Consider the following 17,772-nt stretch of genomic DNA (forward strand, 5'->3'; position numbering starts at 1 on the left):
TGTTCTATTAATTGCCACAGGTTTTACACATGTGGATCCATGCCTCCACCCCATTACATTCTTACATACAAATTGACCTTATTTCATACTAAATACATCCAAATACTCGTGTGCATACCTATCTTTTGTAAACAAACGAACTACCAATGGCTGTCGGTTACGACATGTGGTTGTTGTGATACCCTGGAACTGCAAGCACATAGCCTTGCCACTAGAGGGCAGGCTATTAACATATGAAAAGTAAAGATCTGCGTAGAGCTTTGTCTCAAGGCTAGACACATGAGGCATGTTTGTATTACACACACACGCAAGTATCACAACCCTGTAATCGTTGGACAAGCAATTTGTGGCGTGCCACACAGCCATTAAACATCACACAGCAGATTATGAAGAATAATACAAACACACCCTTTATTTATCCCATAAACACACACCAGAGAGAGGTCTGACATACACATATCAAACACTGGCCAGGATTTCAACTAGGAATAAGTTTTGTCTGGGTGGCTTTATGCATCCACCTTTTGGCCCTGAAGAAATCCAACACCTAGAAAACCCATCTACTGGATGGCTGACAGATTTGCTAAAGTTGTTTTCCAAAAAGGTGCACACTCTAGGCTTTAGATTATTATTTTTATTTTTTATCTAATAAGAAGATGAGCCCCAGGTGTATACTAATGGATGCTCTAGTCGCGGGGAAATCTTCGCAATTAGGATCATCTCTTTCACACCTGTACCTGATTCATCAAGAGACCAGCTTATGGTGATCCCACTCCCAATGTTGGTTGCAATCAACCCAATGAGATGGGTGCTTGTCTGGCACAAGTCATCACTACTCTGTCTTCTCAAAAACTATTTTGCAAAGCAAAAGGGTTCTTGACAGATTTCCCAAAAGTAAAATGAATTATAGTTCAAAGAACACAAATACTCTTCTCTACCTCATCTTTATTAAAAGATAATCCTCTCAGGAGTAACACAAAATTAATTTTCACATGGACAATTTAGCATAGATGACTTGTAGTTTTAAATTAAAAACAAACTCTGCAGAGGGGCAACGTTTCATGCCAACTAGTCCAATTTAGCTGAGATCAGTTGTTCCTGTGGACCAGGGAAGGAGTCATTTTATTCTGTGTGACCATTGGAGCAAATCTCTCAATATTGTTGCTGTATTACTGCCTTTAATGCAATCACCATTGGTACAAGGGTCTACAGCAATCTCCATTGATACTGAACACTTGCAGAGGTTTAATGAAATTATTAATGACACAAACACACCAGGTTCTGAGACTCACAAGATGAATGGATAACCAACACAATCAACCCATATTGTATCTAAATCGTCATAGCTGTGTTTGACTCATTACCCTTGGGATGGATGCCTTGATGCTTAAGCAATTTATCGAACATAGACTCATACAGTACACTGTTGACTGAATATGTTTCATTGCAAGGGTCAAACTGTTTTAACTGTTTATGTACTGTTTATTAACCCATTCAAGCAACACACAAAGAAACATGATGACTCAGAGGAGGTTGAGACAATCTTGGCCATGGCATTGACCTACTGTAAGTTAGATACCGTAACTATGTGATTTAATGCTCCATATACACCTTAGATCCATCTACAGTATATTTATGTATATGTATTTATGTATATGTACATACAGAGGTGAAGTCCTGTAATGGAAAAGAGGGGGGAACGTGATAACCTTATTTAACACAAATAACACAAATCCATTTTTTATTTTGACCATAATGGTCATACTGTGCTGATCATAATTATAATCCATACAGTACTGTAAATATGATATTTAAATGTAAATACATATTTTACAGTGAAAAAAACCAACACAACAGGAATATGTCATAGATTAAATCTAAATGTATACAGTAGCAACCACATGAAAATGAAATATTCTCACTATCAGCATATTATCAATTTAAGAAATGTCCATTACATACATACATATTATGCATTATAGATGACTTATAAGGCCAAATATTCACACAGACAAAACCTTCACACTATATTTTCAAAATAACTTGTACTCTAAGTTTCCCATATTGATGATCAGTACAGCAAAGGTGGTCTACAGCAGAGCATCAGGATTTCCAACCCCATCCAACTGGAGACCTTCCTCAGCATGTCTCCCCACTGGAGTACAACTTACACCTCGCCTGTTGTTCTGTAAAACAGAGATGACAGGGCTCTTAGTGAGCACCCTTCACTCCATATCTCAGAGGGGAACTTAAACACAAATTCCTTAAAGCCACCATTCTTGACAAACTGTTTTTTTTTTCTTCCATACTAACAGTTTACACTAAATACAAGTAAATATGAGAGTAAAGCAGACCTGGAAAACATAACTCCACTCAGTCTACTAATCATTCTACTCCAGGCACTCATATTATGCAGAATAGAGAGGTTTCACAATAGAAAGCTTTTCAAGCTTGACTGAAGAAATTAATTTCCAATGTGAAGCAAAGCTTTTGTGGTAAGCATGCACATGAGAGAACTATACTTTTTCATTTGACTGCACTTATTACCTGCCAGCAGTAGTTCAATCTCCTCGCTCTCTTCTACTGCCACTGGTTTTAGGAGGAGGGCAAATAAGATTGCCAAGCCAATCACCTGGTATCAAACCCAAGGTTCAAATGTAAATATATACTCTGACACAACCAATTGAATGTTGGAACTACAGCATGAAGCTTGAATAACTACAATTCTTGGTTTGAAGAATAACATCTGAAATAAGTATAACAATAAATACCAGACATTATAAATACAATTTCATTTATGTTCAACAAGTGAGTTACCACTAGAGCCCTGATGCATACCCCCATACCTTGAGAGGCTGTAGGATGAAGATGCTTTGGAATAGGGACAGTCCCAGAGAGACGACCCACTGGATGGACTTTTCTCTGCCAAAATCAAAGCTGTAGATCAGGGTGAAGTAGGTGGACACACCACTGATGGATAGCAGCAAGAACCAGCCCAGAAACACAAACCACCAGGGCAGCCAGCATCCAGACTTCCTCTTCCCTTTCGGAACAGGGAGAGGGCTGGGTCGGATTACAGGGAGAGGAGGGCAAGGAGAGAAAAATATGTGTATTTTCAAGTATTTGGTAACAGTATAATGATGTCAGTCCTAAAATAGTCGCAATAAACTTAATTGGTATTTTGTGTGAAGGAAGGGTGAGATATGCATTTTTTATAACCCATCTTTTAACACTATTCTTTATTTCCCATGTCTGCACTAGTCAAGCATATTGGCTGACCTGTAAGCCATGTGACTGGAGAAGACCATTTCAGCCTTCTTCAGCAGCAGATTGACAGTGCTCAGGACCTGTTGGTGGGCCTCTGTGCTGGGGAAGTTACTCCCATCCAGCCGCCCCAGTGACATGGACAAGTGGTGGAGGGAGTACAGGACAAACTTGCTGCAGTAGACCCAGTGCGGGTCACTCTCGCTCTCTCCTGGTGATGTTAAAGACAGATAAATGTGGGCATATCATAGTAATCAACAAGACTTGTGTGCATGTAAGGTTGTCTGTTGGAAAGGTTTTTTTGCTCGCCTCTCTCTTTGTTGCATAATTTTCCTCCAATAGTTAATGATGGTCAAGACAACAACAAAAGAGCAGAAACAGACTGGCTCCTAGGCTAAGGGAGGGATCTCTGCTGTTTCTTTCAGGACATCTGCATAAATAATGATGTTTAAGGTTGCTCTTGTACTGCAGTGAAGCACCTTGCATAAGCTGAATCACATCATGCACTCTGTCCAAGGCTGAGCAAAGATCATCGTATGACTCCAGCCTCTCCTTCAGCTCAGGCACTTTGTTCCTCTGGCTCCTACTGAGGATGTTGACCATGTCCTCCGTCTCCTACACAGAACCACAACAAATAGGTACACAAGGACACAACATATATGGACACAACACAAATGAACATATCACAAAATAAAATCACGAACGCAACACATAGGGATCTAGGTCTAGAGGTCGTCTCTGGTCATGGGCAAATTAAAAAAACAGATTAAAGAAAGCATACAGTTACAGTCGCTATCAACCGGGTAATATATTTCTATACAAATATAATCATGAGAAAAATGTGTGGCTTTGGAGGTATTAAAAAAGGAAGCCACTGCATAGAGAGACATAAACAATGAGACTGTTTGAAGGTTAGACAAACCATGGAGCAAGACTAACACGGGGAACAACGCTTTTGAAAAGAAAATGTATAGTGGACCTTCAGAATGGTTGGCATGGTAACAGCACAAGGTATTGAGTCTTGCATGGAATTGCTGTTTTTGCTTTTTTCTGTTGGTTGGATGGAGCGAGGCTTGATACTGCGGAATATGGTGATAATGAGGATGTTGATAGGGAACATGAGAAAGCCGCTTTCCACCCCGACCATAATCTCTTGCCAGGTGATCGACAGTGAACCTGTCAAATCACAAGCATTTTGTGGACAAGATAGCTGAGGTTATTACATTGAAACATTGGTCCCACTTGAAAGAAAATACAACTTTTAAAACAGTTCAGTTAGGCATTCTTCATGCGTAGTAAATCATTAATAAGCACATGCATAGTTCATAAGCACATACAGGGTGTGAAAGCAGGTCCTGGCATCTGGCATTATCTGGCATACTACCTTTTGCCATCCGTTATGCATGACATTTGCTCATAAATGATTTATGAAGCATCTATGTAGGCCTTATAAATAGTTAAGAAAGGCTTTAAAAGTCTACAAAGTAATTAGTTTGAAGTGTGACAGAAACATCTCTCTCTATAATTAATTGTCTGAACTCTTGTTGTCTCGATTTTGATAGATATATGTTACCCTATGAAACATGTATCAAGGGTCAGATCATAACCACAACCCTCTCATCAAAAGGCTCAGTGCACCAGACCTGGGTTCTAATCCTATATTGACACTGCAACATGATAAAAGGCTGACAAGTGAATTGTTAGCTAATTCATCTAGTTATCTCTGCCAGCAGTCGCTCCGTTATCGCTGAGTCGACATTCAAAAGTACAACAATTTGATTTCCAATGGATACATTTAATGGCTCAATAAATCATTAATACAATGTTGGGCATCATAGATGCTTCAGAATTTAAGCAAATGTCATGCTATAAAGAGTGGCATGGGGCAAAACATCAGATTTAAGTGTAACCAAGTTGAGATGGGTAACTCACTCCTCAAGTTGAAATACCCCCACCCTCGCCAATCGAATTGCTAGTTTTTAGGTGGTGCAGCTGGTTTACATTGGGTGTTTTGTGGGTGGTCATGTTTGTTGGCAATACAGAGGACGCAGGATCAAGACTCGTGTGTGAGGAAGCAATACTGTTTGCTGCAGGCGACACCTGTTAGAGTGGTGCCTTTTGACTCGGATCCGCAGTTGTGCTTAGCTTAACAGATGGGGTCGCTGTGGAGTGAGTTTAGAGGGGTGAGTGTAACTGAGTTGAGATGGTAAACTCACTCTTCAAATTGAAATACCCTCATCCACGCCATTGAATTGCAAGCTTTTCGGTGACGCAGCTGGTTTACATTGGGTGTTTTGGTAGCCGTGTGTAGTGTGTTGGCAATAAAGAGGACGTAGGTTCGAGAGTCGTGTGAACTTCCGTGCGAGGAAGCAATACTGTTTGTGGCGGCGTGACGCCTGTTACATAAGGACTTATAACACCTTTTACATAGGATATGACTTGGCATAAATAATATGTGATGCATCTGTAGGTGTTACATAGGACCTATGAAGGCTTCATCAAGCCTTTAAAGTTTAAGTGGGACTGGTTCAAGTTACTACAATCTATGTCTTTCAGGACTGGAGAGGTTAAAGAAATAAAACAAAACAGACACAGCCGATATGCCTTATTCACACTGTGGCCATTGTTCATTGTTCATTTACGAACATTCACATTTCCTGACTGGAAAGGAAGTAATGGTGCTCCTCCATTGAAACCAATATAAAAACACGTATTGTGTGACTTGTAGATTATAAACTGCTGCACACCTACACAGCAAAATGACATCATCATGATCAGATTCTGGATATTCTGAAGAATATTGCCTCACGGTTTGTCATTATCATCTGCTCGAATTTTAAAAGTCACAACTGCGTAATAGCATCTCACGCAAGTTCTAGTAGAACATATTATTAGTATGCCAGTTCAGCTGTTAATAATGTGTATTGAAGGTGGAGCCATGCCCATATTGCTGACATCAATCCAGTCCCTACAGATCTATGACCATCAGAAGGGTAGAGGCAAGGGGAGGAGAGTAGGGACTAGATTGTAGCCTGACATTTAATGAACATGAGCATACTCCTCATCCATTGTGGGCTAATCACATGAACCCCGTACTGCTCTCCTTTTTGCAGCAGTACATCAATTCTCCAGTAGTTAAAAAATCATCCAATTCTTTGTCAGTGGGACATACTGTATCTCTATCAGGCTGCTCATTAGATATGAATTGTAGAGTGACCTGATTGACTTACCAATCTGGAAGATGACAGGAGACTCCTGATCCTGGGGTATATTCCAGAAGGCAATGTTGATGGCCATGGTGCAGAGCAGCAGACTCATACAGCAGGACACCCTCTGGGCTCGAGTGAAGGGGCTGCGCCAGGGAGGGTCCACGATGGACACCCAGATATGCTCATCCCTGAAGCCAGACGACGTCCTGGTCTGAAAGATATTCCTAACAGGGGGAGAGTAACTAAGGTAGAAGTCACAGGCACTCATTGGTTAATTTTGGAAAAAGGCAAATAGATACAATGATGCACAATTAATGCATCATAATCACCCATTGCATGATTGCAGGATCTTGGCTAATTCAACCATTATCAATCATATATCCAAAACTAGCAGGTAGAAAGTAATCCATAGCACAGAAAAAACAATAAATTGCATTCTAGTAATACTGAAATTAAGCTAGCCCTGTAACCTAAGGCTAGTTCTTTTCAGAGCTGGCTAGTGAAAGATTTGACCAACTACCTCGACAGCTTGAGTCTCAACTGAACAGTCACAAAGTTATGTAGCTGTACATTTATGGGAAATAATAATAATGTCACTAGGGCTTGTAGAAATTGCATTCTACTAGGCTGGTTGGTAATCCTTAGGTTACATCCCTGAGTTTATTACTCCACTGGTACTCACCTGAAGCTGTCTATCTCATTCTTCTTAGCAGTGTTGAAGGTCTTCTTGATCATTCCATCCCCTTTGTCAGAGCTCAGCCATGATGAGGACAGGAAGTGCCAGATCTGCCGTGTCTGCAGGTCCTGGATGGTCACCTTCTGAAGATACCTGACATGAAAGGAAACCACAAGACATTACACTCAGACAACTGCATATCAAGGTGAGGGGGAGGGGCTTTGTCAGGGGGAGGGCATTTGCGACTGTTGTGTTTGAAAACTAAAGTTTAAAACCTTTTTTCCTTCATAAGATATCCACATTCACACTACAATATATATACAACACATATAAGACAATATCAACACCAGTCTATTTAGTCCAATGCATATTTGCAATGAACATTTTAAAGTACATTCCTTGTAGTAGTCCATGCATATATTTTGTTGTCCCATTCTTGGCATTCCTATTACAGAATTATTTTTTAAATTACCACCTATGATATCATAGGGGTTAATTTTCTTGGTTCCTTTTCTTCTTATCTTTTTGACTTCATAACATAGACAATCTCAGTATTCACATATGTAGACCCTTGTATGGTGTTAATGAATATGAGGTTGAAAAGTTTTGAAGTGCCCCTTTAAATAGGCATGGTTGACATTTAGTGTCGTTGTGATGAACTCAACAAGCTCTCCTATGGTGAGAGGACAAATGCTTGATAATGTCAGCCCTAAATTGCTTTAACAGCTCGTTATTCATAGGTCCTGTTGTCCCCAGAGAGTTCTAAACATGTCACAATGTACCTATCAAAGGAGGGAGGGATTTCAAAATGTTTTAGGAAAGCCATAATTATGGGAATAATGGTGTCCCCCAGGGCTGTGATGCTCACCAGGAGGGCTGCCCCCCAGGGCTGTGATGGCCACGAGGAGGGCTGCCCCCCAGGGCTGTGATGCTCACCAGGAGGGCTGCCCCCAGGGCTGTGATGCCAACCAGGGGGGCTGCCCCCCTAGGACTGTGATACTCACCAGGAGGGGTGCCCCCCGGAGTTATCATGCCACAGCCGGATGCCCTGCAGCTCTCCCAGTGGGAAGGGTGTGGTCACCAGGAACATGTCCTCACCCCTTCTCTCAAACACTGGTTTGTCAGGGTCTGTCAAGTGGTGCAGCTCGCTCTCCCCCTCTGAGCCAATTAGCTTCAATGTCACCTACATAAAAACAAAATACTCAGATGCAAGGATATTGGGTCTACATTCCCATGCCATTTAAACTGGTCAAACCTACTCAGATATGACATTACCCAACCTCACCTTGGCAGAGGTGCCCGCCCCACTCCGATGGCCAGTTTGCACATTCAGCAGGTAATTATAGTGGGCACATGGGTGGTTGTCTTCCAACAGGGTCAGTTTTCTCTGAGAACACAGTACAACAACAAAATAGTGTGTGTGTGTGTGTGTGTGTGTGTGTGTGTGTGTGTTGAGAGTGAGTGAGTGTGTGTGTGGAGGGGGGTTAGTATTTGAATGAAAGTGTGTGTACATGTATGTACTGTATGCCACTCAGTGCACTCACCCTGGTGAGGGCCCTCCGGTCAGAATAGCAGGCCCACAGCAGAGTCATCAGATAGAGGCCAAAGAAGGTGGAGAGCAGCACCACAACTACATAGTTCTCCCCCACTGTGGCAAATAATTCAGCTGTACGGGACAGGTCCACGTAGTTGGGCATCACAAAGAAAGATGATCCAAATAATGTCAGGTGGTTACACAGGCAATGGGCCTGCTCTGGAGTGGACTTCACACCCACCTGCAACAATCCAACACAGAACATGTACACCTTTACATTATACAGCAGTAATGCAGTTCGGGATCAGCCACAGTGCAGCAGCACCATCGGAGCTAGTATGGGATGAGGTGACTCAAGGGCACAACATCTGAAACTAGCAACCACAGTTTCCAGTTCAGTTACCATTATTTGTGTTGTGCCCAACCCAGGATTTGAACCAGGCCTTCAGGCTACTGTCCTATCTCTCTTGCCTTTTATCTCTAGGCTACCTATCACCACATATGAAGTTTATGTAGGTTTAGGCAGGGCACTTTAAGGAGAAGAGCAGCTGGCTGTCAGGTGACGGACAACTGAATCCACGTATGAAAGAAAGAAAACACATTACATGTTCATGGGACTAGGCTAAAAGAGTTATGGAACACTCTGCCATGGTTAAACAGTGTTTTCGCCAGTGGCTATGCGAGTTACAGTTTTACACCCACCGCCTCAGCTTCCACCTGCAGGTTCACTCTGTGTTTTTACCTACCTACAGGGGGTTTGAAAAGTGTATGGGCTCCCGGCCTTATAATATTGTATTTAATGTTGTTTAACTTCAGGCGGGGAGCTATATCAGAGTGGAGCCATCCAATTACGCCAAAACTAATGTATTACCATTTTCATTAAACTTATTAAAGTGACATAATACACTATGATTGAGCCAAAGAATGAGAAAGGTTAAATGGTGGCTCACCCAGCAGCCTGCTATGCTCCATGTCTCCTGTACAGTGTCCCAGTACATGCACTTGGAGGTGAAGGTGGTGATGTTTATTTTGAGGCCCTGGCTCCAGGTGGAGTTGAAGAGACTGGCATTGACATACCAGACACCAGTCCTCTCTGCCATCATCTCAGGGGTGACCAGCCAACGATATCCCCCTGGCCCAGTAAGGATCAATCAATCAAGCTTTATTTATATAGCGCCTTTCATACACAATTGCAATACAAGGTGCTTAACAGTAAAATTGAAAATACATAAGTACAGAACATACAAGCATACATACAAGCATACATACATACAAACATACATACATACATATATACATAGAGAATACATAGAGGATGACACAAGGCTGGATCATTCTGTTCTCACACTCATGAGAACAAAGCGAAACAACAGATTATTTATAATACTGATAATGTAACAGTGGCTAGATGAGCTCTCCTGGTTCAAAAGTGTCATCCAGCTTGGAGAGCCTATCCTCCAACTTCCTAACTACTGGGAAATGTTACCATAAATATCACAGGATATCAATCTACAATCCAGACAGCCAGGGGGTTAAAGAATATAGGCACAGTACAGTAGGTGCAATTGTGACCAACTGGGTTCTAACTCAGGTTTTCTGCATGCCACAAGGCTACTTGGCCTATTATATTAAAGTCTAGACATTAGCTCAGGTAGCTCACACTGTCTTCAGGCCATAGGCAAGATTACCCAACACGTTAGAGTGATTCAACAAACCACCTCTGTTACACAATGCTAGCAGTATGCTACCTGTGTGTTGCAGAATGGTCCTGTGGTCATAGTGGGTGTGGTTGGGTGGGGAGCCCTGGGATAGAAGCAGCTGCAGGGACACATTCACACTAGGCTCTACAGTGAAGATAACCGTGACGTTGGGATCTGTGATGTTGAAAGTGGTCATGGCTGTACTCCCATTCTTCAATGAAATACACTTTTGAGAAACTGATGGGACAACTGAACGTGGCAGAAAGATCTGTGGGAGAAACCGAAGAGAACTCAAACCTGCTGGGTTATCATTGTACACTACAAAGCAAATAAGGATATTCTGCAACACTTAATTTTAACCATACTGTATGTCAAAGCTGTGATACCGATAGTTACTAATCATACTACCATAAACATGTCAACAAATGACATCTCAAGACATTGTCATTAAGACATCAGATGTCATGACATCTTTTGATATTTGTAACATTATTGAATGCGTACAATTTAAAATGGTGTTACCAAGTGTTCTTTGACCTAAGCTTTGAACCCAACTTTTTGGAAAAGATGCGAAAGTTTCCTGCTCTATTTTTGCAAACATGGAGAGTTAACCTGTAACACTAGAGTTAACCTGTAGAGAAATGTTGTGGTCAAGCTGTACCTCAATTAACTCAGACAAATTCTCCACATTGATTGTGGATGACCCATGTGATAGCACAAGGCTGCAAACTGTCCCTGTGATGTTCTCATCAGAGTCGTGGGGGTTCTCTGAAAAAGTGGCCAGCTGAGAAGTACAAAACAACCCACAAAAAAAATTGACATATGATAAACTCTTTGAACAACGAAATAACACTATCTCCAAAATAGACAGACGCTTGTCTCATGTTGACACACAGACCTGTGCATTGACGACTGGGAAGTTCTTCAATTGGGACTGTAATGCAGAGTAAGATGGAAGCTTGACGTACGTGCCTTCTTCCTCTGACCCTAAAACTGCATTTTCCAATTCCATAGGGGTGAAACTGAGGAAGAAAAGGATTGATGACTCAATGCTCACATTCAATTACAGGTATACAGTATATTCAAGAGAAAGCCTTTAAGATCAGTGATATTTTGGAGGCTCGGGTCAGATGAAAACACTAACCTGCTCTGGTAAATGAATCCTGTTGGGTGCTTAAGGATAATTGTCTTATTAGTTGCTGTGGCTATCAGTAAGCTAAGTTTCTGATATATCTGAAAGACCAAATCAAACATGGCCTTGTCCTGTTTGAAGAAAACACAAGAACATTTTCTCATCAGTGAAACATATGTGCTGCTGTCTTTAATTTGCATGTGGTACATTGCACCGCCACCTACTAGTGTATAACAGCTTTTGGTCACTGGTGAAGTAAAGTTGACAATGTTTGACCTACCTTGGGGTTATAATCACATTTTTTCAGTGAGAGGAGATAGATGCCACCTGAACATCTGATAATGTGGCTAGAAGTGTCATTGTTTGATATTATATCTTGTGGAGTCATCATCTCAACACCCTTCAGTAGATATTCAAGGAACTTGATCTGAAAGGAGAGGTAGGCTCAAGTTAAAGGGTTGGCAGTTGTTGGCATTGATGTAGCAGGACTATCCAGATCGTTTTTACATGCATATCTTTTTTATGGACCTGCATTAATGAGAAGGTAGGTTTCAGTCTAACAAGACCACGGACAGGAAAGGACGCAACTTTTGATGGCTCATTCCCCACACTCAGCCTCACGTCATGCATAGGCCAGGTCATGTATAGGCCACGTCATGCATAGGTCTGCAACTGTGGCTTAGGATTTGGCTTGAACAGGCCAACTATCCTACTGCACACATGCAAACTATTGGATTTGTGTGTGAAAAATATCACATAATGATTGAATGATGATGATTGATGAATGATAGCCCATGTAGGCCTAGCTGGTTGTGAATGGTAGTTTGGCCAGCAGAGTGCGGGTCTCGAAATGGACATATTCTGAAGTATATAGGCATATTTTACCAACAGTATTTTACCTACTGATGCTGGATTCTAGTCTAATTCAGCACCATGGCATCCCTCCCTCCACATCCCCATCCCATGGTCAATCACTTGCTCCTGTGATGCAAATGAAAAGAGTTGTTTTCTGCATATATAAAACATAAGGTTACAAGGGCGGAAACCAGATACATCATTGCTATGGAGGTATTGCTCATAGCAATGTTGTATCTGGTGAACTGGTTGAAAGGGAAACTTCATCTGATTTCTCTACTCCAGATGCTGCCTTTAGTGCGAGTGACCAGCAGGTAAGGGGACCCAAGGAGGCACAGACCGAAAATGACTGACTACCGAAAATGTTAATAGCCAATCATAAAGTAAAACAGAAGAGATGGAGACAGAGTTGTGGATTATAGGGGGGGGGGGGGGGGGCTGAGTTCCAGAGTTTGGGGGTAGCCGCTCTGAAGGCTTGGTCTGCCATCAAGCACAACCTGGTTTGAGAAGTGGTGAGGTTTCCAGTGTCCGAGAAGCAGAGTCTACGGAAGTGGGTGGAGGTGTGAACTGATAAGCATTACATGGACGCCTGACGGGCTAGCGGGCTAGTTGGCCAAATTGTTCACTAGACAGCTCTGAAAAATACTAGCCTCAGGCTAGCAGGCTAGTTAAATGTCGATCCCTGCCTATACCTCTCTCATACTCTTCCCTGACCACAACTTGGTCTTAGTCCTTTTTTTTAGTCAAATTAGCGCCAATTTACCATGTTTTCGTCTGAAGGCTGTCCTGCAGTCAGTTCCATCCATAGCAGTTCCCTGTCCGCCACCTTAGATAAAAGAGAAAATGAGAACAAAAACTGGACACTACGGACCAGTTTCACAAACTTGGAAAACTTTGGGCCTACTCCTAGACTACAGTGCCTTCAGAAAGTATTCAGACCCCTTCACTTTTTCTACATTTTGTTCTGTTATAGACTCAATTTAAAATGGATTAAATTAAAAGAATTTGCCTTCAATCCACAGACAATACCCCAAAATGAGAAAGCGATTTTTTTTTTTTTTTTTATAAATACAGAAATACCTCATGCACATAAGTATTCAGACCCTTTGCTATGTCATCAACAAATCAGTCAATGAGTTGAATTGAGTCCATCTTAATGCAAGGATGCTTAATGCAAATTAATGCAAATCAGAGACCCTATAAAAACAAAGATATTAATTCCAAAATTACATGAACTATTATCATTGCATTAAGATGGACTCAATTCAACTTATTGAATGATTTGTTGATGACATTTTTGCATTTTAGCTAATTTTAAGAGTGTCATAGCAAAAGGTCTGAATACTTATGTACATGAGGTATTTCTGTATTTTAATAAATTTACTGACATTTCTAAAAACGCTTTTCATTTTGGGGTATTGTGTGTGGATTGATGGCAAATTCTTTTAATTTAATCCATAAAAATTTATTGAAATTAAATTGAACTGTAAAATACATCTACAATGGAAAGTCATCAATGAAAGTGTGATTGAGTCAAGGCCTTAATATGTGAACAGCAATCCCCCCCCCAACTGGCATATAAATACAGTGAGATGTGAAGTTTGTGACCCACTTTTGTGTGACATTGAAATGCAATACTTCATGGTTGACCAGTTGTGTAAGGTGTGTGGAAATATCGCACCACACTTTAAGTTTTTTCTGACCTGCAGGAGCTCCTCAATGTTGTTAACATGATAACCCATATCAGTCACATTTCTTGGCAAACCTGTAGGATATAGTAGAGAGAGAGAGAGAGAGAGAGAGAGAGACCTTTATGAAAAGGAAGAAACTCAAGTGACATAGTGTGACATTTACAAAAAGCAAAAAAATAACACACTGCCAAGAGGTTTAACTCTGGTTTCATTCAAGTCCTTACATGATCTGGTGAAACAATGAAACACAGCCATACTTTACACAAACTTACGTTTGAAAGAATTATGATGAAAATTCCTTTTGATACGTTTTGATTCGTCACTTGCACTCTGTTTCTTCTGTAACATGAACAAGAACAGACAGGGGCAATCTACAATTGGTATATACTTTTTTTACTTTAAATTAATGATATAACATTGATTTAGAAGAATATAACTTAATATATGTTTAAATAAATGCCTCATGAGCTTAGTTTAACTGTTTCCCCATTAGAAAGCAGAATACGCCTATTTTACTCCATTGTTTGTAAACAATGTAATTGTAAACAAATACTGTATAGCTTCAAACATAATAACAACTATAATGTTGATCTCTTGTATGGTCATTCCTTGCATCCATACAGTAGCTCTGTCTATGAAATTGAGAGGGGTTACATTTCTCCAGCCCCATCCGTCAGCTGTTTATCAAAAAAGTGGTGGGGAGCCAGTTTTATTGTTGTTTGAATTACAGATTGCACCTTTAAAGATGTGCACCATGAACGGTGAAATGGAATTGAAAACAGTGTTTTGCTGTCGTGAACCAGTAACCAGAGATACAGTTTAGCTACGTGACTGCCCTCAGAAATGTAGCTTTTATGGTAAAATGTAGGTTTCAGCAGCACACTGCCATGTCTGTACTGCTTTGTTTACAAATGTCCTCTCCACAGATAACCTTATGCTGCTATTTCACTATATTTTCTAAATTAAAACAAACTTTGAGGGCAGTGGCATTGCTAAACAGTTTCTTCAGTACTTTTACTAAAGCGAAACACTATGTTTTCTGTGTTTTTTTGTTTTATTTGTTTTTTGGTTTAAATATGTTTTTAGGGCATTTCTGCTTTATTGGGATATACAGTAGAGATTGACAGGAAGGATGGGAGAGAGAGGAGGGATGACATGCAAGATAGGTTGAGGGTCGGAACCAGGAACCTTGCGATTACGTGGTAAGCGTATTAGTGTCCCCTGTTTTTTAGCGCCCCCTGTTTTCTGTGTTGTTAACCCCGAGTGGTGGGTCAACTACCAAAATAGGCTAGTTTTACTGTTTGTGGATTACAGCTTTAAAGGGGCAATCTGGGATTGGCACATCATTACTGCATTGTTTGTAAACAATGTAATTGTAATCAAACACTGTATAGCATCAAAACATGGTTAAAACTATCATTTTGATCTCATGGACGGTCAGTCATTGCAGCCAAAGCTCTGTTTATGAATTTGAGAGTGGTTACATTTCTCCAGCCCCATCCCTCAGCTGTTTACAAAAAAAAGTGTTCGGAAGAATGCTTTGTTGTTGTTTGAATCCCAGATTGTCCCTTTAAATTAAAGTCAAATGATTACAACAATGAAATGTTGTTGGTGCCACTTACCATTCGGTTATTTGTTGACCATTTCAGATCTGTATAACAAGAAAAAGTACAGTACAGATTTCATGCAAAATATCAAAGGCCCCTATTCCATAGTTACTGTTGAGTACACTCAACATGTTACAATCCTATGTCTGCTTAGAATGAGGAAGGAGACTTTTGGGTTAATGTAAATGTTGTATGCATATACTGTATTGTATTTTGTTTATATTGTAGTTAGAGTATATTGTACTGCAGGCCTCATTAAATGAATTTCGAAAATGTACAATAAAGAACTGTACAGTATAGTGTCAAATCATACCCAGGGTGCAGAGGTAGCCACGCCTTTGGCTGCAGTTGGTTGTGGTCACTAGCTGAAACGGATCCATCATTGCATAGTTGCAGAGGAGCGGAGTGATCCCATTACTCTTAAAAGTATAATTCTCAGCTGTAGGCACTACACACACACACACACACACACACACACACACTTACAAATTGGATGAAACATTACATTTCTGACTGTTTTATACTATATCATAATCTAAATGTAATAAAAAAAACACAATATTACGCAATTAAAGTTTGACTAATCAAGTGTGAAAGAATGTGAGATTTCCTTAAAGTTATGATCTTGTGAATCTCTGGTGGAAATATGCTTAATTATTACATTAGCTTATGAAAAGATTGGACTTATTCATAGTGGCTACATAGTCAACAGGATCTCACGTTTAATTCATATGAATTCATACCAAAAGCAGAACATAAGACAAAACGCAAATTAATCTGTTAGCAGTGAAGAAATGCTTTTCACCCATGTCGGCTATCAGGGCTTGTCATTGGGTTGTCAGCAGTGGACTATTTAAGATAACTCAGCTTCATCATTTAATTAGAAAATCAAATACATTTTCATGGCTCACAGCGAGCTTAAGTCAATTAAGACTATAGAGCAAGAAGTGTCTAACAGAGGTGTAAAAAAAACACAGCCCAGCCCAGGAGCCACTATAAGCCTAATGGAGGATTCCAGAATGAAAGGACCATAAACAAGCAATTAACATTTAAACACTGGTAACAAACATGTATACAAACTGCATTTCAGATCAATTAGGGCCTTAGACAGGGTCCAAAACACTTTGGGTATTCGGAGATCATAATGATAACAGTATTTCTTACTCACCGAAAGATAGACCCTGGGGCTTCTCTAAAACCCTCTTGCCCACCCACCAAGTCAGGTTGGTTGAGTTCCTTTCCTTTTGGAAGTTCTGAAGAAAATTTGTGATATTGCAGTTCAGGACATTCAGAAGTTTCCCTCCTCGCTCTTCACAGGACTCTCTGGCTTGGGACCAGTTTTGGGGCTTTTGTGCAAACTCATAGCACACATTCCTGAACACTTGATGTCTGAACTTTAAACCATACTCTTTGTCTTCGTCCTCTATGCTGCATGGATATGTACCCATGGATAAAAGGCCCCCAGTAATCCACAAAAAGAAAGAAGCTTGTATTAACAAATCCATGGATGATGGAGTTGAAACACAAACTACAACAAGTCACACAGTGTGGAGAGCTGTTGAGTGAAAGACAGACTGTACATCTCATGGAAATCAAGAAGCTTTCTCTGGAAAAACTGAATACGCTCTTACTACATTAGGAAAATGTCTGCAGACACTCAAACAACATGCAAAGTGAAAAGGTGGCTTCACCCAAGGTCAGAAATCTTTGGAGTAAGATTCCCTTCTCCACTGTAGGACGTATAAGTGAATGGTGGATTTGTACTGGCTGGGCTAGGGATGTACAGTCATTTAACAGGATATTCAACTTTAGTTTAGAATACACTGCATGGAAATCCTAACATCTGTGAATATGCCACACTATGTGTGTACACACTGTGATGTAAGCACATTTCAATATTTCAATTCTTATTGACGTAAGTGATTTTAACAAGATAAGCAAACAAACAACCTTTAACAGCAGCAGCCATGGGTGGGCCTGTGTAAGTTTGTATGGACAACACAAAATAAAGATACATTAATAGTGATTGCAATCTATTACCAGTGGTTCAGTCAAGAACACTCACATCTTAGCTTAACCATTTAGTGAATGTAAAATGATAATT

General features: G+C 40.5%; 1 protein-coding gene across 1 annotated transcript; it reads right to left on the reverse strand.

Annotated features, from left to right (window-relative positions):
• Positions 1-2,003: 2,003 nt before the first annotated feature.
• pkd1l3 (polycystic kidney disease 1-like 3) lies at positions 2,004-17,196 on the reverse strand. The gene is made up of 23 exons (XM_083697331.1): positions 16,837-17,196; positions 15,982-16,107; positions 15,684-15,712; positions 14,334-14,400; positions 14,074-14,135; positions 13,134-13,196; positions 11,796-11,942; positions 11,528-11,646; positions 11,282-11,405; positions 11,045-11,167; positions 10,432-10,651; positions 9,634-9,815; positions 8,694-8,924; positions 8,435-8,536; positions 8,154-8,332; positions 7,156-7,302; positions 6,495-6,697; positions 4,244-4,440; positions 3,744-3,879; positions 3,280-3,475; positions 2,847-3,063; positions 2,548-2,632; positions 2,004-2,186 (listed from the first exon to the last, which is right to left on the reverse strand). Exons 1-23 carry the CDS (start codon positions 17,171-17,173, stop codon positions 2,140-2,142), a joined length of 3,339 nt encoding a protein of 1,112 aa, XP_083553457.1. The 5' UTR covers positions 17,174-17,196; the 3' UTR covers positions 2,004-2,139.
• Positions 17,197-17,772: the final 576 nt, after the last annotated feature.

This window comes from Argentina silus (assembly GCF_951799395.1).
Source record: "Argentina silus genome assembly, chromosome: 2".
Lineage (NCBI taxonomy): Eukaryota > Metazoa > Chordata > Actinopteri > Argentiniformes > Argentinidae > Argentina > Argentina silus.